This window comes from Haliaeetus albicilla, chromosome 20 (assembly GCF_947461875.1).
Source record: "Haliaeetus albicilla chromosome 20, bHalAlb1.1, whole genome shotgun sequence".
In the NCBI taxonomy this organism is placed as follows: Eukaryota; Metazoa; Chordata; class Aves; order Accipitriformes; family Accipitridae; genus Haliaeetus; species Haliaeetus albicilla.
Genome location: NC_091502.1, coordinates 18,705,189 through 18,732,727, shown reverse-complemented (window position 1 = coordinate 18,732,727; position 27,539 = coordinate 18,705,189). Strand labels below are relative to the sequence as shown.

At 38.0% G+C, this 27,539-nt stretch overlaps 1 protein-coding gene and 1 long non-coding RNA gene across 2 annotated transcripts in view; one reads left to right on the top strand and one right to left on the bottom strand.

Annotated features, from left to right (window-relative positions):
* Nucleotides 1-621: 621 nt before the first annotated feature.
* On the bottom strand, nt 622-19,651 carry CHORDC1 (cysteine and histidine rich domain containing 1). Its single transcript, XM_069808412.1, has 11 exons — nt 19,317-19,651; nt 13,896-13,945; nt 11,763-11,819; nt 11,125-11,285; nt 10,416-10,516; nt 9,408-9,466; nt 8,259-8,329; nt 7,930-8,035; nt 6,077-6,196; nt 5,342-5,404; nt 622-4,836 (listed from the first exon to the last, which is right to left on the bottom strand). Exons 1-11 carry the CDS (start codon nt 19,378-19,380, stop codon nt 4,693-4,695), a joined length of 996 nt encoding a protein of 331 aa, XP_069664513.1. The 5' UTR covers nt 19,381-19,651; the 3' UTR covers nt 622-4,692.
* Nucleotides 19,562-27,539, top strand: part of LOC138690171 (uncharacterized) — a 54,251-nt gene continuing 46,273 nt past the window's right edge. The window contains exon 1 of the long non-coding RNA XR_011328997.1: nt 19,562-19,675. This is a non-coding gene — a long non-coding RNA (uncharacterized lncRNA). The remainder of the gene's footprint in view (nt 19,676-27,539) is intronic.

Genomic DNA, 27,539 nt, shown 5'->3' with positions numbered 1-27,539 from the left:
AATTTGCTTTACTAACAATCATTTGGCACAGTAACTGTGGATTAGTTTATAATGTCCGTGGCAGTATTTGGGTTACCTTTGGTTAAAACACTTACCCAAACTTTGAGAAAACACCAAATTTTTATTACCGCAGAAAATTTCAGGCCCCAAGAAGTGAATCCTTTTTCTCTCCCATTTTGAGAATGCCAGAAGTTTTGACAGGTATCTTCTTCCTTTTTCCAAGAAACCAAGAAACTAGTAAAAAGCAGCAGAGCTATATCTTTAGCATTCTTAGAAACAGCCCAAACATTGTATTTTGAATTATTCCAGTTCCAGTAAGTTTGTGAAAGCTAAAAATTCTTGGACAGAACAATTTCCATGAATGAGACAGGCTCCCATCTGAGTAGCCACACTTACTCAAATTGCTGCAAAGCTTACGTATCTTGACTGGGCTGTTGTGTTAGAAAGCAACAGGCACCAAAAGAAACCAAGGGGTGGGGAAAAAACCACTTTGCCACACAGTTTCCCTCATATATAACTTGACATGTGTAAAATGTCCACTTACATTTTATTTCAACAACCATGTTGCAAATCCAAAGGTAAGTTCACTCCCATAACAAAAGAAGTCAAAAAAACCCCAAATGCAACCAGCATGTAATAAGAATTTTATTGAATACATTTAGAAAAAAACTAGAGCATGAAGACATGAGATCAATTTCTGCATATAAGTTTTATGAATGTGCAGAATCAAGCAACCATGCATGAAGACATCTCCCCCCTTCAACTGTAATTCAAGACTCATAATGGCAAAATTATTACCACCTTTAAAAAGTGTTCCAGACACATAACTCATTACTTTAAAAAGGATCTCGTTCCTGAACGGAGATAAAAAAATTTTAGTAGCAATTGGGAAAGACCAATGATTAACAGGTACAGTATTTAACCAATACTCATGCCATGTTTAAAGAATGCAAGCAAAAAATGCATCATTATATAGAGTAAGTAGATTTTTTTTTTGAGGCAAAATTCCTAGTAAAACTAATCCCTAAACTACTGAAATGGTGACTTGATAACGTAGATGTTCCAGAAGATCATACGATGGAAGATATTTTGTCAAGTTCCATCAGTGCCATGTAAAATGTTAAGAGTCAGAGCAGCTGAACAGCCCAGTGCTTAACAGTATATTAACATTAAAAATAAATTCCAACTCCTCCAAGAAATGTTGTTACAGATATAGTACGTAATGCTAGGTAGGAAAATGGGCCTATACGTGAGGGAAAAGATTAAGATTTCTGTCACAAACTTGTATAACCATGCAATTTTTCATATTAAAAAGGGATTGTGAAGGACAAGTTTTATATGGACCTGGACAGTCAGTTCTGAGACATGTAATATGCTGTCTACACGTGTAACATGTAAACCCATACTGAAACACACTGCAGCTTTTAAAGACTCACAAATTATAAAAATATAGCTAGACTGTATCAAGTTAACCAACTTGTTAAATACAGCACAACTTCTGAAAACATGAAAAAAAGGGTAAATTTGACAGCAAGTATTCCAGTACATACTTGTTTGCAATTTAGTTTCACTATTATGAGACAGGTGAAAGCCTATGCGATCAAAAATCACTTAGATCTCGCTTTTGAGGAAGTATTGATTGGTTTGGTACACTACAGTATGTCTCACCTTCTCTCCACATCTACTAATAAAAGTTACAACCAACCCAATATTCCATTGAAGTGTCAGGTACCACTACCTATGTCAAGATGTCATTTCATGAGATACCAGGATCAAACATTGGTGTGTTGAAGCCTGTAGGTGATACAGCTTTTGCAGCTTGATGATGCAGATATATAGTTATCAAAAGCTGCTAAGAATTAATGCAGTTAAACAAGAGACTTATAGCAGCCTCTGAAAGTTTATCCTTTTATTGAAAAACATCACAGGCCATAGAAAACTAGGCTATTATTTGTAAAACCTATACCTTCTTGCCTGATCAAAGCAGGTCAGTTTGGGTTTTTTTTTTTTTGTTTGTTTGCTTGCTTTTTTAAACAGGTGAATTTTAAAAGCAGTTTCATTGCCACTGATGGGGAAAGTCATTATGGCACTCCTGAATTATCTTTAATTTTGTGCTGAAAGTATGAACAACAAGAAAAGAGTAGGAAGAATGAATATAAAGAAGCAAAACCGAGGACCATGTTCACAGGAGCTTTCTTCTACTCATGGCCAAGTTGACTCAGCTACCAGCAGGACGTAGTTTGAAAGAGTCTAAGAAATAGTTATGGGGTCCCACAGTCTGAAGCATTAACAGCAGAAGGGCCATTCACCCACATTTCTCTCCATGTAGCATTTAGTATACTAAGGGAGAATACGACTTGCTTAAAAACAGAAATTGTTTTCCCAAAAAATTCCACTTCCCCTGTAGTTCTTTAAAACGGATTTTACATGATGTAAACCTACTGCATGTAAGGACGCAAATAAATTGAAAATACGTTAAAAAAATGTGGAAGACGCAAGATATTTAGGGTATATGTATCCACATGGATAGACACATGTTTGAACTTGCTTGTTAAATAAGAACTCTGTCCTGGGATTTAAACACTGCTCATTTTGCTGTCCAAGTTCAGAATTCTGCATACAAAAACACATATGGCATGCTACTAGCTATAGCTATCTAGAATTTTTCATTCATTGAAGTGATTGTTCTCAGTATTATACTAATAAGAGCTCCACTTGTTGGTTCAGTACACATCAGGGAACATCTGTTCAACTTTTAAAGGACCATTTGCAGGCAAACATTTTTGTACCCTATAACCTTACAGAACCCGGCATGTTCAAATTTCTAAAAAAAAAAAAAAAAAAAAACCCAACAAAAAAACCCCAAACAAAAAACCAAACCAACACAAAAACCCAGCAGCATTATTAGAGGTTAACAGAATCTTTTAAGCAGAAATTAGAGCTAGAACTTTTATTGGGGCCCAAGGGAGTAAGCAACCACACTCCCTCCAAGTCAATGAGGAAACAGGATCTTGAAATGAAGGTAAAAAAAGCACCAAAACAAGTTTCATATATACAGCACTGCTGTTACTTTCTTGCTGTTTAGGGATGGTTTCTTTGGTAATGTATTTCCTACAACTTTAAGCATGAAGTAGGATTTCAAGTACTGCTAGAGACAGAACTCTGAGCTCAAGTCAAATTATACCAGTTGGAAAGTAAGTATGATTCTTAGAAATCCATATTTAACTTCAGAAAGCCTTTACTACGTTCTGTGTTTTCTTGGCATTACTCCAGGTCTGCCAAGGTAGGTAGATGAGCATCCACACATTTCAACAGTCCACAGGACTGCCTGTTTACATATACAAGTTTTGGCACAATAAGTAATGGTGTACCTTTTACATGACTTGTATACAAAAACATTGTTTTTCTTTCAGCTACAACCCAAAATTAAGAAACTATTTCAAGCAGAAAGAGAAAGCAACTTTACTGCATGTATTGCTGCTTGGGTAAAAGTCTCGTCTTTAAAACTATCCTGTTTTCAGCCACAAATATTTGCTGATGGGGAACTGAAAACAAAAATAAGGTCTTGATTTCTAATTAAAGTGTTTTGCTTATGTTGTTCAAAAGAAGTATTTTTAAAATATTTTAATTCAAAAGGTACAATTATGACTTGAGACAGACATTTTAAAGCTTGTTGTTGTTTGTTTCTTCTAAGATTTGTCCTGTAGATAAATTTAGTTCTTAGATTACCACCCTCAGAAACAAAAGCTATGCATATCTACACGGAAATAATTTTCCTGAGACACCTACAGTGTGTACTGGCTTCTCCTACTACACATATCCATCTACTCTGAAAAAAGATTCATAATTTTGAATGTTGTAGAATAGGACAGAATATACATTCTAAAGACTGTCAAATATATACAGCACCTTGGTAATTTTACAATAGACTGCTGTTTGTATGCTAAGTTATTCAGCTGTTTCACAGTCCATTCACTTTTATATTTAACAATTCAAATACCAAAAGGTACATGACTAAAAAAAAAATCCCCTCTTGCCAACTTTGCTTTTATTTTAATCTGATCTCCTGCTTTTATACATGAAAGACAGCAAAAGAGTCAGCAAGTACTGAAATCCTTAGGAAAATACCGTTTATTCCATCCCTTCACAACCAACAGGTATTGAAACAAACCTCAGTTTCAGAAGACAAAAATGCAAGTCTACAAGTGTTCTTTCCTATTTATGTTTATGCACCTTTTTATTTTTGATGTAGAATTGCATGCTAACCACTTTGTAACCTCAGATTTTTGTACCTGTATTACTGTATGCTTTATAATGAACAGTGCTAACACGTGCTACCCAGTAGATCCAGTCTAAACCAAACACTTGAAAAATTAACACACACAGCGGACTGAGAAGACATCTATTTGGATAGTCAGTGCATGGCAGGTAAGGTTGTAAGCAAAGGGCAATAGCTCTTTTACTCTAAATCCCCATGGAGATACTCCAACTAGAATAAATATACTCATGGGAGCAAGAGCAGAAATAGCTATTACCCTTCAAGTTTACACCCCCGTTTACTGTGCGTCAAATTTCTTTATAGAATGGAACATATGATCTAGCATAAAAAAAGAATCTATATAAAAGTTAAATATTTGATTACAGTAGCAAGTCACCACTTCATAATGGGAGATAATTTATCTCTTGGAATCATTATTGATCTGAATTCTCTTTTTTTTGCTGTGTGTTGGATACCGGTAATTCAAGACTTGCCCATAATAGGGGCTCTGCTTTTCTCATAGTAAGCTCTATCTTTGTAGCTGTCATGTTCACATAACTCCTCTTTACATCGATTACCTAGAACAGAAAACATATTTCACACTTCAATTTAAGAAACAGACTGCAAGATATTTGGGAATTAAGTTAGGAAGAGTACCTTATCACTAAATTTCAGCAGATGTTTAGGTAGATGGAGTTCCCCGTTATCTAGAAAAGTCACCCCTCTCCCATTGCCAAGCTATGAACATATGACTATGCATATATAACATACACATTGGGTCTAACACATCCATAAGCACGCAACTACATAGTGTCAAGGCTGTTCTGCAACACCACTATCATGGTGTTGAGATCAGAAAGGAACCCAGAAGGTCACCTTCTACTCCAGTAGGGTCAACTATGATGTCATAACTGATCACTTGGGGCATTACATCAGATTTAAATGTAATTATTGAATGATATGCAACTGAATTTCTCTTAATAAGCAGAGTAATGAAGAAAAACAAACTGTTTTGAAAAAGGAAGCTGAGGGTTTGTGGGTTTGGTGTTTGGTTTTTTTTAATAGAAAAATTCTTATACTTACTCCCCATAATTTCACACTGCGATGAAATTCCTTTTCTCCTTCAAATACAATATGGATATTTAACTTAACAGGAAAAACAACAGAAAATTTTGTCAGGCTAATAAAAACATTTGACAAGTGATATATTTTGCTTAAATGTACTTGACATTAGGACTCAGATCACTGAGCAAAATGATCAAATTGTCCCTCAGACATAGAATTGAAAATCTATTCTAACAGATTCTGATACAGTATCATAGTCAATAGTGGCCATATATACATCCTGGAAGCTGCATCATTTTCTCTAAATGCATGATTAAGAAATCAGAGAAGCATTTTAACACTTGTTTAATATTAATAGCTGTGAAACTGCATACTGTGAAGAATGATATTAAACTACATTAAGCCAAACACAATTAAATTATGAATCCGTAATTATTTACACACATGGTGATGCAAATCCATCACACTCAGGTTTTTAATTGCAGAAGTCAAATTAAAGATTTTTTTTGGACATATTATATTGCAGCTTTTAAACCCCCCCCAACTTTAAAGTACAGATGTCCAAACAGAAGGGGGGTGGGGTAGGGAAGCTATACATACTTGAACAAACACAAATGCCAAGAAAAAGCTGTTTCTCAAAAAAGATTCTTATGCTACCCCTGCCTTGTAAATAAAGTAGAAGCCAGATTTTCCTAACTTCAAGCTGCTGTAAGAATTAAAAAAAAAAAATTACATCTTAAGGTAGATGCTCACCATTGTGCTATTTGCTTCTACGTAGCTCAGATCAGGAACAGAGTTTTTAGCATACACAGAAATAGTCACTTCTCCTCCAGTCTGGTGCCAATCATGCCTGCATGGGACTACTTTCTTACCCTATATAAGGAAAAAGGTACAGAAAAAGAGACTTAAAATCGCATTCAGGAGTATTTTTGCAAGACTAATCAGGATAAAAGCCAAGGACTATTTTAACAGCCAATAAGCATAGCTAATAAAGGACTATATTTCATGTTCACAGGAGACTGAAAGACTCCACCTACATCTCTTTTTTACTCAGTATTTCAGCTACTGGTCCCCAACAAACATTAGAAGCAAGAAAACAAATGCTTATGACAGAGACTACAGTAAGAAACCAGGACGTCATGATAGAAAAAAAAAAAAACAACTAAAAAGCAACCCCAATCAACCAACAAAAAAAAAAAAAAAAAAAAAAGGTTACATGTTGGATTAACTTCTTTTCCAAGACTACAGTTGTCCAGCAGGCTGTAGAAAGAAACTGAAGAAAAAGAAGCCATGACTCCAAGACACTTACATATTATTGCAAAAAATTATTGAATATTACCCTCTGTTCCCTGATGCAGGAAAAAAAACAGTGAAAAAACCCCAAAATAACAACAAAAAGGTAAAGTCAAAAAACCCTGTTAGCTAGAAGCCCATTATCTCAATATATACCTATTTAATATACACACAGTTTCTTAACATCTGGGTGAATTCTTTACAAGAACACTCTCCCGCTTTAGGCTCACAACTTCAGCTTTTTTTTTTTTAATCCCTCCTTTCTGTATTTGAAAATAATTCTTAAACACAAATGTAAATCTTCAACACAAGCAGCAACTCCATGACTTAAAGGAAGTAAAAGACGTGTGAAGTAATTGTTGTAGAATGAGGTAACAGAACTACACTTTCTATACTACACCCTTATTTTCTTCTGTTAAATGTTACTGATGTTTGCAGTGTCAAACTCATTTTGCCTCAGCAATAGACAATATATTCATAACAAGAATGTCGTGTTCACCTGCATCCAACATGTGACCAGCTAATGTTTTTGAAGTAAGTGTTCAGTTCCATTATTACATTCTGTAACATTCTCTAAGAATCTTTCTAAACCTTGAATGGGAGTATTTTTCACCTCGTAATTCTGCAGTTTGTTCCCAACATTGCAATGAAATACCTACAAACTAAACAGATGCTCTCTCTGTATTTGTTATACTGGTAGCCAAACCAAAACAATCAGATTCAGACCAGAAAAATATTCAGATGTGTAAACAGAATCCAAGTTAGACAGGAAGAGACCCTTCCATCCCAGCCCCCCACCCATGGAACCTCATCAACCTTATCCATCCTGCCATGCCCACCTAAACAACAACTCAACTATTCTGAATGAAACTGGAAGTACAGTTATTTTACTACAGAACAGGTATGGCTGCTCTCTTCATGGTCTTTGGGAGAGGAAAGACTTCTAATAATCTTATTTTAAAGTCTTACATATGGAATATATTCTATATGAAATACTATAGACTTTCTTAACTAACAAAGCAGAAAAGACTGCTATTTTTTTTTCTTAATTTGCCAAAACCACTCTTGCTATAGTGATACTATACGTATCACTAAAAAGAAAGGTTGTACTCTCTTACAAGTATACTTCTACCACAGATTACTTCAAACTCCATTTCTCTGTGTATACCGTGCATAATATCCTCCATATTATTTCAGCGGTAATGATCTGTAACAGCTCAACTACAGTAATAACTCAAACAAGCTACTAACTACATTTCAGTATTCAAAATTCAGAATGGCCAGCTACAGAACGCAATGTTAATGCCACTTACCGCATCCTTTTTAGTCCATACGTGTGTTCCTGTTGTGCAGCCTTCTTGAGCTAAAAATGTATTGAAGTCAGATGTTTTTCTTTTACAACAGCTCCAATACTTCATCCTTGAAAGTTTGCAAAGCAATTAACAAACAATATTTAGGACCCTATTTACTGTGAATACTTAAGATCTTTCCTTTATGCACTATTACTGTTAATTTAGTATACCCTCTTCAAGCATTGCTATTTTTGACTGAATACAGAACGAAAACACAGTAACATCTACAAAGACAGCAGGAACACATAATAGACTAATTAAAAAAAATTTAAAGTTAACTGAATACTAACCCTTCATGGAATATAGGTACACCAGAATGGTATATACATACTTCTTCTGCGCTGTGTGGTCCTTCGTAGGTCTAGTAAAACAAAGCATTTAAAATGTATTACTATTGCAGGATGTGGACCAAAGGAAAAAACAAAACAAAACCCAGCCCACAACAGAAACGTTGAACAAAGCACTACAAAGCTTTTGAGTAAATAATCTAGATCTAATGGCTTGCCCTAGCTTTTCAAAGTAACCATTCAGCCTTCATTCACAGATGGTTCCCTGGCACTCCTTCTAACAAGCTATACTTTGTATCAGTTCAATGGGGTACATCAATGGTGACATCACCTATGCTCATAAAGGTCACTTCAGATATTCAGAGACATCCATCTTTAAAAATACTCTGAATATTCAGAGAAAACAAGTACTTAACTTGAAAATAAATTAAAATTAAATTTATCATTCATAAAACACATGGATTCTCAAAAGGAAATAAATTAAACAATATACAATTCTGCCACTGAATATCAGATCAGCTCTTCCTAACACAAACAAAAGACTGCTCAAAGTTCTACTTGCTCTAGAGTTTCAGTAGAAAATGCAAAATGTGTCAGATGTCCAGTGAAATACTTATTTAAATTCTACTGTCTCATTCTGGACAACACAAGGGTGTCAGTGTAAAAAACTTTCAGTTTAAATGACTATGTAACGTAAAGATTACTTTTGAAGCTAGAAGTGTTAAAACATTTTCTTTGTGGATTCTTCTGGCAGGAAGCATTAAATTGTAAGATCTGTAGATGCTTCTGACCTATAGATGGGTTATCAAGAGCAATTCAAGTGTTATCAGTTAAGCCACCTCTCGGCAACATTATATTTAACATTTTAAGTTGAAACATGTCAGTATCATGGGTTTGGCAAGCTTACTACTTAGAAGTTCAGGCCAGGGTTAAAAAAAAAGTAATCTTAGGCTTACTGCATGCACAGTACAAAACAGCCCACATTTGTCCATACTAAAGTGTGTTATCACATGTGCATTCATTAAGCCTGGTGGACTTTGAGCCATTTCCAAATCAATTTGTAGCACACAAAGAAACACCCAAGAAAGGAAAACAAAACTGTGCACTTTATAGTTTAGCAGCTGCGTTTAAGAGTGGAACTGAACCACTTACTTTTGAACAGCCTGCATTTTTACACGCTGTCCCAATCTTGATTTCATCACTGTCTTCCTCTGTAAACAGAATCATATTATAGAAAATAGCTACTGAATTGTATAATGTACTAAATGTTTTGCTTTTATTAAGAATTAAAACAAGCTAAAGAGTAGATTAGAAAAAACCCCAAACTCTCAAGCTGTCTATTTTCTGCCTGGCACTGAAGTCTGCCAGAAAGGTACAAAGAAACAGAAATTACACAAACATTCCAAAAGTTGTATTACCTATGCATCAGATTCTAGGTTCTATACCTTTACACTGTTTTAAATGGGGCAAAAAAAAATTGATGAAGAAGATTATTACAATCATAGGGGAAAAGAACTATCACTCGTTTGGTTTTGTAAAACTAAGAATGTAAAAGCTCCAACTGCTGTCTATAAATACACACAAGAAAAGAATTTGGATACCAAGTAGAAAGAAGAGCTAAATGACAGTTCTGGCACAAGAACAAAAGTGTATAAAATAGCCACAAATGTAGGTTGAAATTAGAAAGTGTTTCTTAAGGAGCAGTGTAGTTCTGGAACCAAATTCCAAATAATCTGAGGGAAGAAAAAAACCAGAAAAACAGACGAGGGAGCACCAACTAGTCTTCAGAGGAATTTCACCAGTTTACGAAAGGCTTTAGATGACATCATGTTTGCAATAACATAGGAGTAGAGTTCATTTATTGGGAACTCTTTTGGTCATATATTCAGAAATGGACATTCCCATCATGTCCATTCTAACCAGGAAATCTTACGAAACAGGCAGTTCAAGTAATTTTAATGGCAATGGTATTGCTCCTAACACTCAAGGCTCCACATTGTTCAAATTTTGATTATCATTCCCTAGACCGGAAGGTATTTCCCAGATTATTAGCAACAAGAACATAATTACATGAAATAATCACTTCAGAAACAACAGCATTTCATTTATTTGTGTGACAATTAGCATCATATACCTACTTAACCTCCCTATAACCCTTACCTTTTTTCTCTTCGTTTTCTGATGACAGTTTCAGTTTATCTAGTGCTTGCTTCAAGGAAGCCGACACTTTCAGCTGCAAATTTGTCATTGGCTCATCTGGGCTAAAAAAATGTCCAGGTATTCATGTCAGCTTCATGAAAAATAGTTTACAAAAGATGACAAAGTAGTAACTTTTAATCTTGCTATAAGTCTCTTCCTTTCCAACTTCCCTTACAACAACAACCAAACAAAACCAGATTTGTAAATGCCAATTCTTACTGTTTATGGAAAAAGAGACTAGATAAATTTCTTCTAAATTGAAGGCAGTCTTGGCTTTCAAGAGGAAATCCTAAGTACCCTACAACAATAAAAATCAATCAAAGATATCAAGGAATCTAAATACAAACACTCTAAAATAATTTTTGATGAATGTTTAAAACACTAAACACAACTGCTAGTGGCATTCTAAGCTATGAGGCTTGAGACTGCAATTTTTGTTTCCTGTGAAGCTAAATGTCGAGAAATCCAGTACTACCTTGTCCTAACCAGAATTCTTTTATCTCATTTTGAAGCTTACGATAACATCATCACTGCTACCAAACACAAGATCTTTTAAAGTTAATTTGGGAATTTTTACACTATATGAAATCTGTAACACTGAATAACCAAACGAGCTTTAACTTGGCCAACTGATCACAAATTTGGCAAAACTTAGTATCATATACTGTACCTTGGCCTTTTAATTGTTTCCAATGGTTTTGGTGCCTGAATTATGTGTTCTTGAAATTTGGGTTTCAGTTCAGCTAGCTCCTTTCGTTCAGAGGTAGTCTTGACTTCTGGTTTAACAGGCTCAGGAGGTTTTTCACTGTTATGGTGACCCTTTGTACAGCCCTATTGTAGAAAGCATATGTTTATATATATGCAGTGTAGTTAGTGTCTACGATTAAAAATTATCAAGAACTGCAACAAGTTTTCTAGATTTATTTCTTCAGCCCCATGTTCTCCTTTAGCCCACTCTAAACATTGGCTGCAAAGGAAATCCTACAACTGCAGTGGAAAATACCTTCATTTGGACATATATTAAAGAAAAATGCATACTTCCTGTAAACAAGCAAAGTAACAAAAAATATTGACCTTCCTTCACTGTTAACAAGCTTCTAAATAGGTTTTCATAGAACTAATTATAACCATTAAAGCTTGAAAATGGGACCCAACTTTAAAATTTTATCAAGAAAAATAGTGCATGCAAGATTTAAGACAGTTGTAACAAAAGTACGTCAATTTTAAACATGTAAATATTAAATGGTACATGTTCTTATCACTGTCATTTGGCAAGTGTAAAAACTGTAAATAATCATGAGTACATACCACAATGCTTAAGAAGTCAGAAAAGTCTGTTGTTCTTCTCTTACAACATGACCAACCCTATAAACATTTTGGAATAAAAACAAAACAAGCATGACTACCTTACTTGGCAACAGCTTATAAAAAGCAAAAGACTAATTATATTCCTTTACAAAATGTGGCACGTCATGATTGAGATTATTTTCTTCCCTTCTTTGGACAATATTATCATCACTTGGATTTTTAAAAGCCAGAGAAACCTGTTACAGCTGCCATTTCTAGTTCACTCATGCTGCCTTAATCAGAAAGCTCAGTAAACTTGAGGCAATATTTCCATGACAAGTTAGGTGCCAACTTTGTACAACAGAAAACAGAAATATTACTTTATCTCATAAAGTAACATGTAAGCAAAACAAATACTATACCTGAGACTAGGCTCACCTGTGGCAGAAAATACAGGCCCCCTTCCTAAAACAATGAGGGTTTTTTGTTTCCTTGAGCACTAGTCAAGTCTTTCAGCTGCTTATTTCCCAGCACAAAGCCGAGTATCTGCATTGCATAGCCATCTATCCAACTACATCAATCCAGAGCACTTTTTCATCAATCCAGAGCACTTTTTATTACATAAACCAGAAATCCAATTTTAGAGAAAATTATCTTGCCACTGTGAATAATGTATCTTGGAAGTCGAAGAACCTTACTAAAGGCAACGCTTTGACTAATAAATGCACGACAGCTTTGAGAGCTTAAGTGGTGTGACACAATGGATTTTAGGTAGGTGGTTCTAAAGTATCCTCAAAATATTAACTATTTCCACAGCCAAGGAGACAAAAGGTTCACCCTGCCCACTTAAATTATCTAGAATTCATAGCAGGAAGAAAACTGCTCGTACAAAATTGTGATGATTTTTTTTAATTAGGCTAAGAGATAGGATAAGGAGAGAGGGGAAAGTAGTACTTGTTTTAAAAACTGTGTGTATATAAGAGAAAGGGAGTAAACACAAGCTTTTGAGGTAACCGTATAATTTCTGTCTCTATAATTAGGTAGAAGTTTTATGTGCTGTGTTATGAGTACAACCATAATTTTGTACAAAACAACCTGCCATAGTCTAAGTAACTGTATCATATTTGACCTAACAGCATCTGTCCCAATTTGCTAGCGGCACACTGTGGCCGATTCCAGTCATGTACTACAGTATGAGCAGTAGCTCACAGAAAGCATGCTACCCAGCACATATGTACAAGCCTCCATGAGCCCAAAAGATACCACATTATGGGACAGGGATGAGATGCACTGCCAGTAGAAGCAGTTCCTAAATACCAAGGAAAAATGCTTGCCCCAAAGCTCAGTTAAATAGCAGTTTGGTGTCCTAAGAAAGGTCACTTAGGCTACAACTGTATTGACAGAGTAAACAGTGCCAGGCTCCATTTCTAGACACCAGATTTCTGACCATACACAATTAAATGGTTAGAATGATTTCCAGTATTGTTTTGGCAGTTGTGTCTCAAATAATTCCCTGTAGCCAGTTTGGATGCATCCAGCAGATCCTGAAGTAGGAAGACAGTTTAATATAACAAATATGGGCTATGCAGTTGGCCTAAACACTGGAGACCAGCCACAGGTGTATTTAATTCACTATTGAAGATGTAGCCCAAGAATCCTGGACAGCTGCATCAGAGGCGTGGGTGACCAGTCCCAATCTAACCAACATTCTTATTTGGCCAATTAACAGAACACAATTATTTTTTACAGTAGGCAAATGTAACATACACTTTAGCGCTCTAGCCACGTAAGACCACAAGCAGCTGGTTTGAAGTCCAAGCAGGTTAATTAACTGAAAGAGTATAACACCTCTCAATGCTTCCAAAGACCTACTCAGAGGACCTAATTAAACTGTTGCGACACCTAAAGTCAATCAATAGGCAACATGTATCATACAGACTTGTATAACATTTATACCATAGAAGTACAGTTTTTAATTTCTTCTTCAGGTTTGAGTACATGTGCTTTTCTAATTTCATGGTGTTGCTCAAACACCATAGGCTGAATACCAGTTTCCGCAACACTGAAAGATCTGGAATTAAAAATGAAAAAATGCATACTGTTTTACATGTATGGAAAAAAAGATAAGACTTAAAAGGATAGTTGCATACTTACTTTGAGAGCATCATGAAAGACTGGCACACCTGGATGATATGTGCATGAATCTAGAAGAAAATCACTATTATTACTATTCAAGCATACCAAGAATCTTTATTCATCTGATCACAAAACCATTTCACACTTTCAATTCATGTATGCCATGAGCTGTCCCACTTCCCTGAGTGCACGTAATTATGAAGGAAAATACAGACTCCACAGAACAAGCTTTCTGAGAGCATATATTAAACATAAATAATCAAGATTTTTTTTTCCTTCTGTATTATATAACACAAACCAGAAAGCAGGCATCCAAGAGAAACTTCTGCTTCCCTATGGCGCAAGTAAACTTTCTATGGACCATCCCTTGTTTTCATCAAAAAATCAGTCCTTACTGGTAATTCAGCAGAAGTAAAAAGGTGGCCCTGTGGCCACCCGACAGACATAAAATACTAGTTTACAGCATCAAATACACCTATTTGCATCTGATCAAGGCCACCTATCTAGAAACACTGTTAAAAAGTTCTCTTAACACAAATCTTGAGTTCATTATTTTATCCATGATAATTAGCTTGTTCTTTTTTTCAATTTTTGTAGTATCCTAGGTCACTTAAGGACTTGAACCCAAAGGCTAGTCTTCCACATACACAAATTAGACATGTCAATACTATTAATTATTAATAGGTTCTGGACAAACACTACACTGAAACACAACATCCATTAACAGAACTGTTTACATTCATAGATGTTTATCAACATTACAGCTTTTTATGTAGCAACTATTCCTTTTTTACTTAACATATGTATTTTTCCCATGTGTATTATAATTGCTCTGATTATGTAACTTTTCTTTAACATGTACTGCATGGATAATATTTTAATGACCTGACTCTAAAAGCAATGGGAAACACTAATTATCTTTTAGCCTTTAAAGCAAAATTTTTATTGTTGTTAGAAACATCTAAAAGTAAGTGACACAGACAGTAACAATTTTATAATAAGCCTCCAAAAACAGAAGTGAAAAATATCACAATACACATGATAGGAAGCAAAAGAGAAAAGTGATAAATAACTTTTAGTAATCTGCCTCCAGATATTAAATAGGTAAAAAAAAAAAACCCCAAACTTTGTTGTTTTCATTTTTTATGAATATGTAGATTTTTAAGAAATATTGCTTAGTATAATTTTAATTTTATGTTCAGTGCCTAAGTCTAAGGCACTAATACACTCTGAAAGACATCAGTCCCCACCTTAACTCAAAAGGCACATATTTTGGGACATTCAGTCCTTTACCAGGACTTAGAAGCATATTCATGAACTTCTACCAATTCCTGCAGGTTCAGGATAAAAAGTTAATGCTGGTAAACCTCAGAGGAAAATTTAAAAATGTTGGTATTTTACATAAAGAACCCAGGACTTCACTGCTAAATCAAATAAAAATACAGGTTATTCTCTTCCAAAAGTATGAAACTATGTCATCACAAGCATCATGGTAGTAAAACTAAGCTCTGTTTGCAGCAAAGCTTATTTCTGAATCAGAAGACTTAAATGAATATTTCTAATCCCTCACAAGCATGTGGGTTAAATGAGAGAGGTGCTGTTAATCAGGGTAACATTTTTAGAGACTAAAACCATCTTATGATCAATTAACTCAGGGGCAGCTATCCTCCAGCTCACAAGTCAGACAGACAAGTGTCTATTTGTCCACTTGGCCAAGGCCAATCCTTTTTCCTTGCTCCCTGAAGCCCTCTCTGCAGGAGGTATATCATGGAGCAAATGACAGCCTACTTTGCTGCCATCTCATGAGGGCCATGCATGTTCCACAACAGAAGATGCTGAGGCAAGGAACTCTGCAATGCCTCAAGCAGAGGCAGTGGGACTTGCCCACTAAGCAGTCTGACTATTTTGCATACCAGAGGACAGTAAGACATCAACTCGTTTTCACTCACACCGAGTCAACTCTTATCTGAGTAAAGTGTACATCCATAAAAGTATCCCATCTCAAACTAGGTGGGGAAAAATGGGAATTTAGGATACATTGATAGTCACCTGAGCAGTTAAAAGCATGTTCTATTTCTGATTTGTCCAAGTTCAGATTCCAGCCTTTGGTTGCTATTCTACATTTTTCTCTGAAAAAAAATCAAGTTATCTCTCTACTGCTGTTAATATCTTTCCTTAACCAAGAAAAACGCAAGGGTTTTCAAAGCAAGCCATTTTCTCTCTCCCTCAGGTAATTTTTGGAGATGCAAGTACCACAAATTTTCAGGTTTGCTTTTTTTAATGCTTATTTCATACCCAAACCAATCCCACTCTCATAATGCACACACTGCTGTTTGCTGTTACCTTACTGCTACATCCTTGCTTATTCACTGAAGCACTGTATTAGTCTTTCTGTTAAATGTCAAAGTAGGAAATGGTACAGGTCACCCAAACTTAGAGGTATTTACAATGAAATCCTTTGAATTCTTGAGGATGAAATGAGAAATTTGTCTATATACAACTTGCAAACCAACCTGCTGTCCTGTAGAAACACTGCGATACTTTGCAAGCTATGCTTTACAGCCCCAAAGCAATGGAAGGTCATTAAACCTGATGAGGTTCATTCAGCATCTTGAGGAAGGTGATGCCTTCAAGTGGTTGCTGAAGCTAGGAAGCTAATTCCACTGAATTTCTCACAGCATTGGAAAAAACCCATAGAAAACAGGACAAACGTGGTACAGCAGAGAAAAGAAAGGCTCAGCCTGAGAAACAGAAAATGGTGGGGAAGACAGAGGATTACGGGGTGCACTTTATAGGAACAGAGTTTGAACTGTGAGGACCAGACAAGGTTAAAAAAAACCTGACTCTGGGCAGACAGACTCCAAAAATCTAAGCTATCATTTCTTGCAACAACATCTCTCACTCACGTCACCTCAGAAATACATAAAGTAAGTTTTCATCAGCTCTGTGATCACATTTATCCTGCGAGTGCAACATCACTAAGTTTGATCTAAGGAAAAAGGGTATAAACAAACACAAAAGAGTATGTGCTTCTGTTCTGGCAATGGACCAAATTAAACAACATTAATAAAGATCTGAATTATAGCCTAAATGAAAAAAAACATTGCAGTCCAGTGAAGAAACCGAGACAAACACATATAACATACACAATTTCAGGCTGGTTTTGCACACCATCTTTTCAACTGTCTTTAAGCAGCACTGATTTCAAACCTATGCCAAAGTGTGCATGTACTACCTCATACCACTGTTTTAGTCACAAAATTTGACCAGGCCTTGAAATGGATTAGAAATGTTCATATGGTCATTGACAGGTTAAAAAAAAAGTTTAAAAAAATTAAAAACCTTCTACCACTTTAGGTTAAATTCTACCTTCTACATCAGATGCCACACCAGTCTTTAACAGTATGGATTAACTAGTAATTAACATATCTCAAATGCATGTGAAATTTGTACCTTGCCAGGCATGCCACAGATGAATTCATAACTGTGCACTTGGTCACAACTGTGTAGACATACCTTTAATGCTTTCCCTCAGGCTGTTTTTTCTGCCTCTCTTTAAGAGACATACAGTCCATGCCAGCCAGTTGCCACTTGCTCATTTTTTGGAAACAATGAGAGTTTCTACAGAAAATACATACATATATTATTTCAGCCATCAGATTCTGAAGAGAAGATTAACGGCCTCTTACATCAATCATCACTATGGGAATATCTATACCGCAGGCTGAATGTAGACAAAAAAACCTGAAAGATCCAAAACTGTTTTGGGGCCAGAAGGCCTTATTTTCTACCTATCTTCATTTGAGAAAACTTCCTAATAATATATTTATCCTAAACTTAACTATTAGATTATGTCAATGCAAAACTTCTTAAAGGGATAAGTATTTTGGTGTGTGTTTAACACATGTTCTAGCTTTATTCCCCACAATGTTTTTGAGGTAACTCCAAACACAGTTCTGAAACACAAACAAACATTTGAACTTGACAGCCATACACAGATAAATGTGGATTTAGATGCCTAAGTAGTAATCATCCCATTGACCTTTGGCAAGCTTAGGGATGCCAAAAGTTATAATCACTCTACTTCCGCAGAAAACGTCAAACTTGATTTTCTGAAGTGGTCTGTGAATAACTATGTTTACCTTTAGAACTGCTTAGTCTAGGAGACAGTAATTCCAGTAAGTATTCCAGTCACTTACTGAAGCAAACTTCATCTCAAGAAGTTGTTTTCCCCAATCCAAGCACCACAGTTAGCATAGGACCAGATCGAGCTTACTACAACTTGATCACAAACACAGGAACACATGGCAAAGACTGTTATTTTAGTAACAAGTAGAGGTCATGAAGCCCCAATATGAATTTTTAGTCTGAAAACCCCTGCCTGCTTTGTCTTTGGGGGCAAAGGGGTGCAGGGGATGGTGGTGGAAGAGATCACTAAATGGAAGCATTCCACAACCGTGTCTGCTTTTGTTGTTACTAACATTAGCAAGTCTTACTCAAAAAGCTGCCCCTCTCTTTGGAAATATTTAGCTCGGAAAAATAAACACACTTTATGCCATGGTTCTTAATCACAGAATACGCACATGTTAGAACATACTTCTAATCTTGTGGGTTGCTAAAAATTAAGCTAATGCAGAGAGGCCACTCTAGAAGTTCAGCCAACAGAGCTACTTCACAAACCAGTTGAGGACAAGCCTACTGCAAACTCAGATCACCCTTTTGCAGCCTCCACGGAATTATGAAACTTAAAGCGACAGCGCTTTAAAGATGTTTCGCTAGGTGCTGGATTCCCGGTATACACAGGGGGAGCGCTGCTAGAGCTTACAGCACTTGGCAAAGCAGACATACACGTATCATAAGATGAATTTAATTACCTGCTGCAAGTCCACATACTACAATTAAAAAAAAAAAAAAAGTAGTTGATAACTGCTACGTATGCAACACCCACGGAGGCCCTCAAAGGAAAAACGTGTGTCGCCCAAGGCCTCCCGTTCCCACCTTTAGAACGCAGGACAGCACCGTACAGAACTGCCCCGCACCGCCTTCCCCTCACACCGCCGTCCTCCGCCCCCTCAGCGCCAGGCCCACCGCCAGCCCCGCAGTTCCGCACCGAAGGGACGAGCCCCAGCCCGGGCGGGTTTCGCGGTCCGGCTGCAACCCGCAGCACCGCTCTACCACACAGGGCCACCCCCCCCAAGGCACAGAAACCACCGCGTGAAAACGCGAGGGGTCTCCGCGGGGAGAAGCCAGCCCGGACCGGCACCCCGCAGCGGCGGGCAGGCGAAGGCGGGACGGACACAGACCGCAGACCCCTCGTATCCCCCCCGGGACGCCCTCCCTCACACCCCCCAAACCGAAAGCTGAGGGGGGCGGGGGGGGCAGTGAGGGAGGCACCCCCCGCTTCCCCCTCCGCCGCCCTTCCCCGCCGCTCTCACCCACCCTCCGTATTGGTTTCGGGGTCGAAGCGCTGGCCGCAGCCCCGGTTGTAGCACAGCAAGGACATGGCGGCGGAGCGGCCCCGCCGCTCGGCAGAAGCGAGCGCAGCCCGGCGGAGCGGCGGGCGGCAGGAAACCGGGCAGCGCCGGGGAGGGCGGAGGCGGGTCGGCTCCCTCAGCGGAAAGAGCCGGCCGGAGCCTTCCGGAATCTTCACGAAGCTTCGGGGGAAGGGGAGAGCGGGCAGCCACGGCTGCGCAGGCGCCGCCGCCCGGCGCGGGAGCCGCTGCCAGAGCGAGAGGAGGAAGAGGAAGAGGAAGAAGGAGCCGGGGGCGCCGCCGCGGCGCGCATGCGCGGTGAGGCAGGTGAGAGGGGAGCGCACGGCGAGGCGGGAGAGCTTGGGCGCGTGTGGCGGCGCGCATGCGCGGTGAGGCGGGAGCGTGTGTGGCGGCGCTCATGCGCGGTGAGGCGGGAAGCGTGTGTGGCGGCGCGCATGCGCGGCGAGGCGGATGAGGTGGGATGGCGCCGGGCAGGGCGAGCGCTGCCGTCCCCGGGGCCGCCCGCGGCAAGGCTGGCGCCGGGCTGAGCTATCGCTGGAAAGCCCTTCATCCGCAGCATGAGGGAGGCGGGTTGTCGCCGCCGGCCCCCCCGCGGTGCTCCCCGTCCCCAGGGTCCCCGTCGCGCCGGGCCGGTCTCCTCACGGCCCCGTCCGGCGGCTGGGCCCGGGGGGTGCTGAGGGAGGCTGGCCGCAGCGGGGCTGTGTGTGGGATTGCCGCTGAACGGCGGTGCTGTTCCGCGGCCTGGAGTCGCCAGGAGACGGCGAGCACCTCAGCTTGTGAGCGGTGCTGTTGCTGGGCTGGTGGAGGGGATGGTCAGCCTCTGGCGAGTTTTTAACTTTTTTTCTTTTGAGAATGTTAGGTTGTCTAAGTCACTTCAAAAAATACTTGGCTACATAAAGAGACTGGTTAGGAAACGATGAGTGCTTACCTCCTAAATGCCTATGATACATGTGAGTTCAATTTTTAAAAAGTACTTTTGTGTGTGTATTAAAGGATTGTCTCGTTTGCATAGAAACAAAGATACCAACACCAGAAATGACTGTGAAAAAGATAATTTTCTAATTATGTTCTTGCAGTTCCCTGCAAGTTACCCTGAATGCTCCTGTCAGCTGACTGATTTATGTGTCCTCTATAGTGTGCCAGCTTCTTTGATGTATTGTAATAGGTTGTATTTAATAATTATAGCTAGTTACATTTCTGCAGGCAAATACAAAGTGGTTTCTTATAATTAAACATCTACTGCACAGTTTTTAAAATAGAAATGCCTAGGTGTTTATACAGCATACAACAAATCCTGAAGTACATGTGCATAGAATGAGCAGATGAAGTGATCCCTACAAGTGCTTCTTTAAAGGGAGTTTAAGGATGCAAAAAGGATAATCAGGAGACTGCTGCTAATGTAGTCCTAAACTTCTGGAAACTTGTAAGTTTGTGAGATGCACTCCAATTGCTTCATTATCTGTGTATCTTGCACAAAGATACGCGTTTGCTTGAGCCATCAAATAGCAAGTGCTTGCTTCTGATCTGAGCTCCCACCGTGGCCTGTCATGAGACTGGGAGGATAAGGTTTCAAGGAGAAAAAAATATTCTTTTGCTGTTTGCCAGGAGCATTTAAAGTATAAATACATGTGGTGGTAACAATTCGGAAAGAAAGGGGAGGAGTAAGAATATAACTAACTTTTATGCTTCCCTTTTTACAAAGGAAGCATTTAAGTTGTTTCTGTTTGTTGGATACCTTATTTTATAAGAAGAGGACTGATGGAAACGGTGCATCATTAAAGTAGGTGTATTTGCATTGTTATCGTAGGGCCCAGAATTGTTCTTAAAACATGAAATTCACATTATTCGCTGTCAATGAAAGTAGCACATAAGAATAAAAGTCTGATTTATATCCATAAAATAAGTTTTGTGCTATTTCTGTGACTGTGGTTGCATTTCATCCATAGTGAGCGAGCATACTTCCATTTTAGAAGGAGCCAACATTTTTGGCTTTGTGCAATGCAAATAAGTTACGCTTCTGCAGAGGTAGCGTCAATTTCTGTTCTGAGAATATTTGTATAAAAATACAAAAAGCGTTACTTTACCAGCATGATATTTACTGGGTTAAACAGTAGCATTCCTATGACCTTAGTAATAGAGTTTGGTTCAAACACTCACAGAGGAAACTTGTGGGGAGAAAAATAAAATTTAAAATCCATATAGTTCACAAAAAGTATCAGGTGGTGCTATTCCATGACTAATTACTATCTCACTGATAGGGAGACATGCCTTTAGATCTTTCAGAAACAAATCCATCAAGAATGTATTTGCTTCATAGTTCAAAATTCTGTAATGTATCACATTAAAGAAAATGAAAAACTAATCTGAAAACTCAGTTTGTTGTTACCTTTAACACACATGCACACATACAATTGGTTCTCTGAAGGGTTACCGAGCTGTATCCGTCTTCTTTGTAGGTGATGTTAAACAGAATGAGATTTTTGTTTCACAGAACAGTGTACAAGCAAATAGTGGTTTGTAATTAAGTGAGTCTTTTGAAATAGTGAATATTCTGCCCACACAAAACACTACAGATTCAAAGTACACAATAGTCATCTCACAGAAGTCCACATGGCTTAAAAAAAGCAGTTTCTGTCCTTGGAAGGTGTAAAAGATTGTCAACCCAGGTTTGGAAATACAGGGAGTAACTTGTTCAAAGATTTAGGTAATCATGTTCTTGTGTGCATCATAGATTTGTCATTTATTCCTGTATATTTTGGGTAGAAACCTCTGTTTTTAACCGAGATTCAGAATGACAAGGAATGCTGTCTAATGGTTGATCGCTGGATTTGGGGTCCCTAGAACTTAAAACATGAAGAGTACTTATATAATTTTCAATGAGTTTAGTCCTTTACTTACAGTTGCAAAATCTTCCAGAGTATGAGACAAACTTTTACGATGTCTTTAACAACGGGATCTTGAGACACCTTATCTGAGAAATAGTCAGAGATTTGTGTTCATATAACTTTATTTTATTTACACATGCTCTATTTTTCTCACATCAGAAAATCTACACTTAATAAAGTATGGAAGCAGTGTTCTACAATGAACAGACATACACAGGAGAATGTGCTGCTGCTCTGGACTTGTGTGTGTGTATGCAATTGGATAGACTTAAAAAGTTGATGGGAAACAATATGTCAGTGCCAGTCATACTGTTGGTAAGAACACAGGGGGTTTTTTTTCTGATCATAGATGATTACAAAATGTCAGAAATGTTCTCATTAAGGGGAATTTTGAAGTGATTCTAGAGAAAGTTAAGACTTGGTCATAGTTTGTATAATTCCATGGAAAACTGCCGGTTTTGATAAAGGGTCACTGAGGTTGACAGGGATAGGACAAATCAGTGGCTGGAAAGGGAAGCTACACATCTGTAATCCAGAAATCAGATGCACATTCTTAAGAGTAGTGATGAGTGATGGGATTATTATTATTATTATTTCATTGCTGGAAGCTTTAAAAGGATGATTGGTTTTGTATGGTATCTATTGGTTTTATGTGTATATATATACACATATACATATACATACACGTATATATAAACCAGTGTCTTTCAAGCACAAGTTATATGACTGAAGCAGGAATTACTCCAGGAAATTCCTGTGTCTTGTTACTCAGGGGGTCAAATTAGATGATCAGACAGTGAAAATGAGTTTCTCTTGTGGTGAAGGAGTTCAATCTCTTTTTTCTCAGAGAAAATCCTTTTTAATTTGAGATTCATTATCCACAATCTGGACCAGAAGATTGAAGCATCACAGCAACACATTCGCCCAAAGTGGTAGTTGGACAGATTAAACTAGTACAACCAGGAATGTGTGTTGCCTTGTAGAGTGCAGAGCTATTGCCTGTCCTGTGGTGTTGAGAACCTGTGAAAAATATTTTCTTATTACCCCCTGGAGATGACCACTGTCATGTGAAGCTTTCTCATCCTTTACACCTGTCTACCATGAAATACTACACATTGTATTATTGTTAACATTTATGTTCCTAAAAACAATAGTTCAGTACTTAAGGACTTGTTATGGAAGTTTTCAGTTCAAGGCACTCTGTACCAAGTAGGAAACCTCTACCAAGAACTGTATTTGCTGCTTTGGACCAAACAGGTAGGTGAAGTGAGCAGAACATGGTGTTGAATTCTGTCAGAAGATAGATTGCAAGGCAATTCTTTGCAAAGACAGCTTTAGGCAAGCAGAAATGGTGTCTATTTGTTGTGCTCTAAGCTTGAAAATTTATAATCAGATCTGATGTGTTTTAGTAACGTTACCCTCTGTTGGCTCTCACTGCTAGGTAGAATGTCAGTGCACCCTTCTCTTGGACACTGAATGCTTTCTGTATGTCCTGGCATGCTGGATGTGTTTTCTGGCTGATAACAGAGGGGTTTATATCCCCCTTTTTGCACAGAGATAGATTCTGTACAGAGATTTCCTCTGCCAAAAGCCATCCTGAGTTTCTACCAGTCAAAAGTTACCCCATCTCGCCCGTGGTTAATGGAATTTACACATGAGATAGTCACACATTTCCAAGCATTTGAAATGGCAGGGTTTCGCTGTAAAACCCAAATCTGTAAAGAAACTGCATGTTTCAGTTCACTTTGCAAAATGCAGAATCTGCTGATTTGCTTGCCAGTTGGTTTGGTGAGGAGCCTTTCATCCCACTGTCTGCAAACCAGGACATTGTTCATGCAGAACTGCCAATTCTAGGATTGCAAAAAAAACCCCCAAACTAAACCAGATTTGAATAAAACTGAGGGGGGGGCCGGGGGAGAAGATTGTCGGGACTCTAGCTCCAGACTAGGGCTGCTATGTGGGTAGCACCTGTTGCAGTGGAATGTTTTGGATTCTCATCAGTGGCAAAGGACATTCTGGGGTCCTTCAAATTCCTTGGAACAGACACAGAGTCCTTGAATTTTAAAGGGATCCTGGGGACTCATTGACAGTCAAGGCAGGTAGCTCCGTTTCAGATCTGGAAATATCAAAATATGAAATAATTAAACAAATCCTTTCTTTAGGAGGCTTAGCAGAGGTTTAAAATACAAATGTAAATCCCTCTAAAGCTAAGAGAGTCAAAAGCCTGCAGAGTTTGCAAGAAACTGTCCAGTTCAACTGAATATGCTCAGATTTGACGGGCAGAACATCTTAAAATATCACATCTCGTGGAGAAGCAGAACAACTGGCTTTTTAGGAGAGAATACTTTTCTCCCCCTTCTGTGATTGCTGTTGCTAACATTTTTTAAATGCCAGTTTTCTCCCAGGAGGTAAGAGAGATTAAACAGCACCCGTTTCTAATAATCCACCTGAGTGCTTGCTGCCAAAACATGGCCTGAATTTGAGTAGATGCTTCATTAAGACTCACCACCTGCTTTTGATATCTGGCTTTAGCATAGGTTTGCCGTGTGATCATAAGAATTCATTTAAGGCGGAATTTTCAAAGGTGTCATCTAAGTAACCTAGGTGCCTGCATTTCATTTTGAGAGGCTTAGTCACTTATGGCTGGATTCTCAAGGGGCCTTTGAAACCTAGAAAACGTTATAATTTTTTAATCAGTTTTCAGAAGTCTGCTTTCAGGTCCTGCTAAGGAGACTGGAAATTTCGTTATTGAGTTCAATAGCATACGGGTTAAGTCCGAATAATACATTGGTGCCTTCCCATTCAGATTTTTCTGTGCCTTTGACCTAGCTGCAGAGAGTAAAACCTCTTTGATGCAATCTGTACAGCCTTTCTGTAGAGTGGTACTTTGTAATAACTTGCAGTGATGCATGTATTATAATGATCTTTTTCATTCTTCCTGCATCTGAAACAAGGGTGAAATACAACAGAATCTGTGAATAATGAAACATAAATGCTATGATGAAATTTAAAAAAATTCAGCTCCCTAGATGAGAGAAAATACTTAGGTAGTTCATATAGGTACATATAGTGCACTAATGCTGTGACCCAGAGCAATCTGAAAATAAAGTTGATGGATTACATAAATACTAGTGGGAGCAGAACAAAAACTAAATATACATTGGATACTTAAACGTTACGCTGCAGTAACGTGCACTTTAATTTGGTGGATATTTTCACAGAATGTTTAAGCTTCCATTTGCCCCATCTCCAGCTTCTTGTCCTTTTTCCTCTTTTCACCCTGGAGGGAACTAACACAACTAAATCTGATTTTGTGCATGGTGAGGGGGTGTTCTGACCAGCTGTTTCAGCAACAGAAAGGACTTACATTAGATGAAGTGACCTGGTCTTAGTTACGGAAAGTAATGATGACCTTTATTCCTGTTCTCTTTGCTCATGTGATTACTCCCACTTGCTCAGTATTGCCAGACTCATTCAAGGTGCTCTCTTGGACACTTCTCAACATCAGACATTGTTTTAAAAATAAGAGTATTTAAAATGTTTAAATACAAAGTTCTTTTTGTTTATCATCACGTTTCTGAACCTTTAATCTTACAGCTTCAGGCTTTTCTTGAGGTGAAGGCTGGATAGCTACTTAAGAGCAAAAGAAGGAAGTGCTGATTTTGTTACGTAACTCCAGAAGTTTTAAGAATACATTGTGGCAACGGTAGAAAAGGTCATAACACAGCTAACAAGACTGTGATCTGGTTATGCTTTTTTTTCATTCAATTTGCTGCAAGCAATTGTATTCAAGTAAAAGCAGCCATCCAGCATACCGATTGTCTTTGTTTCTGGTGCTGTGAAGTTAGTGGGACTAAATCACATGTGCAATGGGAAAAGTGTGTGAAAGACTTTACAAGAGTGCACCTTTTGTGAATTATTGTTACAGTGATGTAAACAATGGATTTCTCTGTTCATTGATAACTAAATGAAATAAATTGGATTGAACCACAACACTTTTTTGGGAGTGATAAGAAGTGGGAAAAACCCACTTAGTTTTATGTCAAGAAGTTTAATTTTGATTATGATAAATTTAAATCTTCTCAATTACAAAACAATGATTTTCAAATCCTTAAAAACTTTCAAATTCATTATTTAGGCTTTGCAATTTGTTTTTTTTCTTTTTATCAGAAAGGTTTGCAAAATGAAGGTGTAACTTTTTTGTATTTCCTATTTCCATATTAAAGAAAATGGGGCAGTAATGTGTGAAGAGTGCAGACTGAAAAAATGGCAAACGAACTCAGTGTACGCTGGTTAAATAAGTGCTAAGTATTTCTGTCAGCCAGAAGGTGGTAGCAAAATTCTCCTGTAACAGCTCTGAATTGTGTTCCAGCAAGCATTCTCAATACAAAGTGATTTTGAAATGCAGTTCAGAAAACATTTTTTTTTTAGTAGCAGGAACAAATAGCATTGACATTTTTTTCGTTTGGCAGCATCTTTGAGTAGAAAAGTGTCTGCACTTACTCCTGAGATGTCATGTGTCGGGATTGCATGTGGGATCTGTTACTTGGGTTTTGTCTCTGTTTTTTTGCAATTGTAATTATGTTTTTTACAGAGTTTTTAATGCCAAAGGGAGCCATTTATGGGCTGAAATGACAAGAGATTTGTTTTCCTCATAGCATTGCAAGACTGGAAGATGTCAGTATCATGAGAAGACCAGATAACACATTATTTCCATCCAGAGGAATTCTGTCATTCTTTCACAGATACGAACACAAATGCAGGGAATATTATCCACTGCCTGGGACTGATGTAGCACCCCAGTCATACTCTTAACAAGTGTAACAACTTGAAGAAGCGAAGGGATAAGTTTTATTACTCTGTTTTATTATTTTGTGATGGACTTCTGATACTTGTGTGACCCACTGATAAGTCAGTTCACTGTGCAAATAGTCATTCCTATTTTGGCAGAGACACTCTTCATCACTGCGAGAAACTTCTGAGAAATTCAGGCTCTGGAGCACAGCCCGTCCCTCATTTTCTTCTGAACCATTGTATCATGGCTCTGATGATACTCAGTACTCCTCTGCAGACTTTTAAGAAATTGTTCTGTATCTTAGAGATAGTTTCTATGGTAACTATGATTGTGGTTGTGGTTTTTTTTTTTTAAACTTAGTGGATAGTTTGGAAATAGAGGGAGCGGAGTTTTAATTTGACATTAGGAAAAGTCACCACAATAAAATAAGCTAGAAAAATAAAGCATTCTGTGCTTGATCTGTTTATCAATAAACTGAAATGGCAGTTCA

Bases quoted from the DNA above. Each gene is read 5' to 3' on its own strand.
- CHORDC1 (XM_069808412.1), bottom strand. From the start codon at position 19,380: ATGTCCTTGCTGTGCTACAACCGGGGCTGCGGCCAGCGCTTCGACCCC. The intron at 13,946-19,316 runs GTGGGTGAGAGC...ATTTTCTTCTAG, and splicing joins CCCCGAAACCAATACGGAGG to ATTCATGCACATATCATCCA. The intron at 4,837-5,341 runs GTAAGTATAAGA...TTTCTGTTCTAG, and splicing joins GCAGTGTGAAATTATGGGGA to GTAATCGATGTAAAGAGGAG.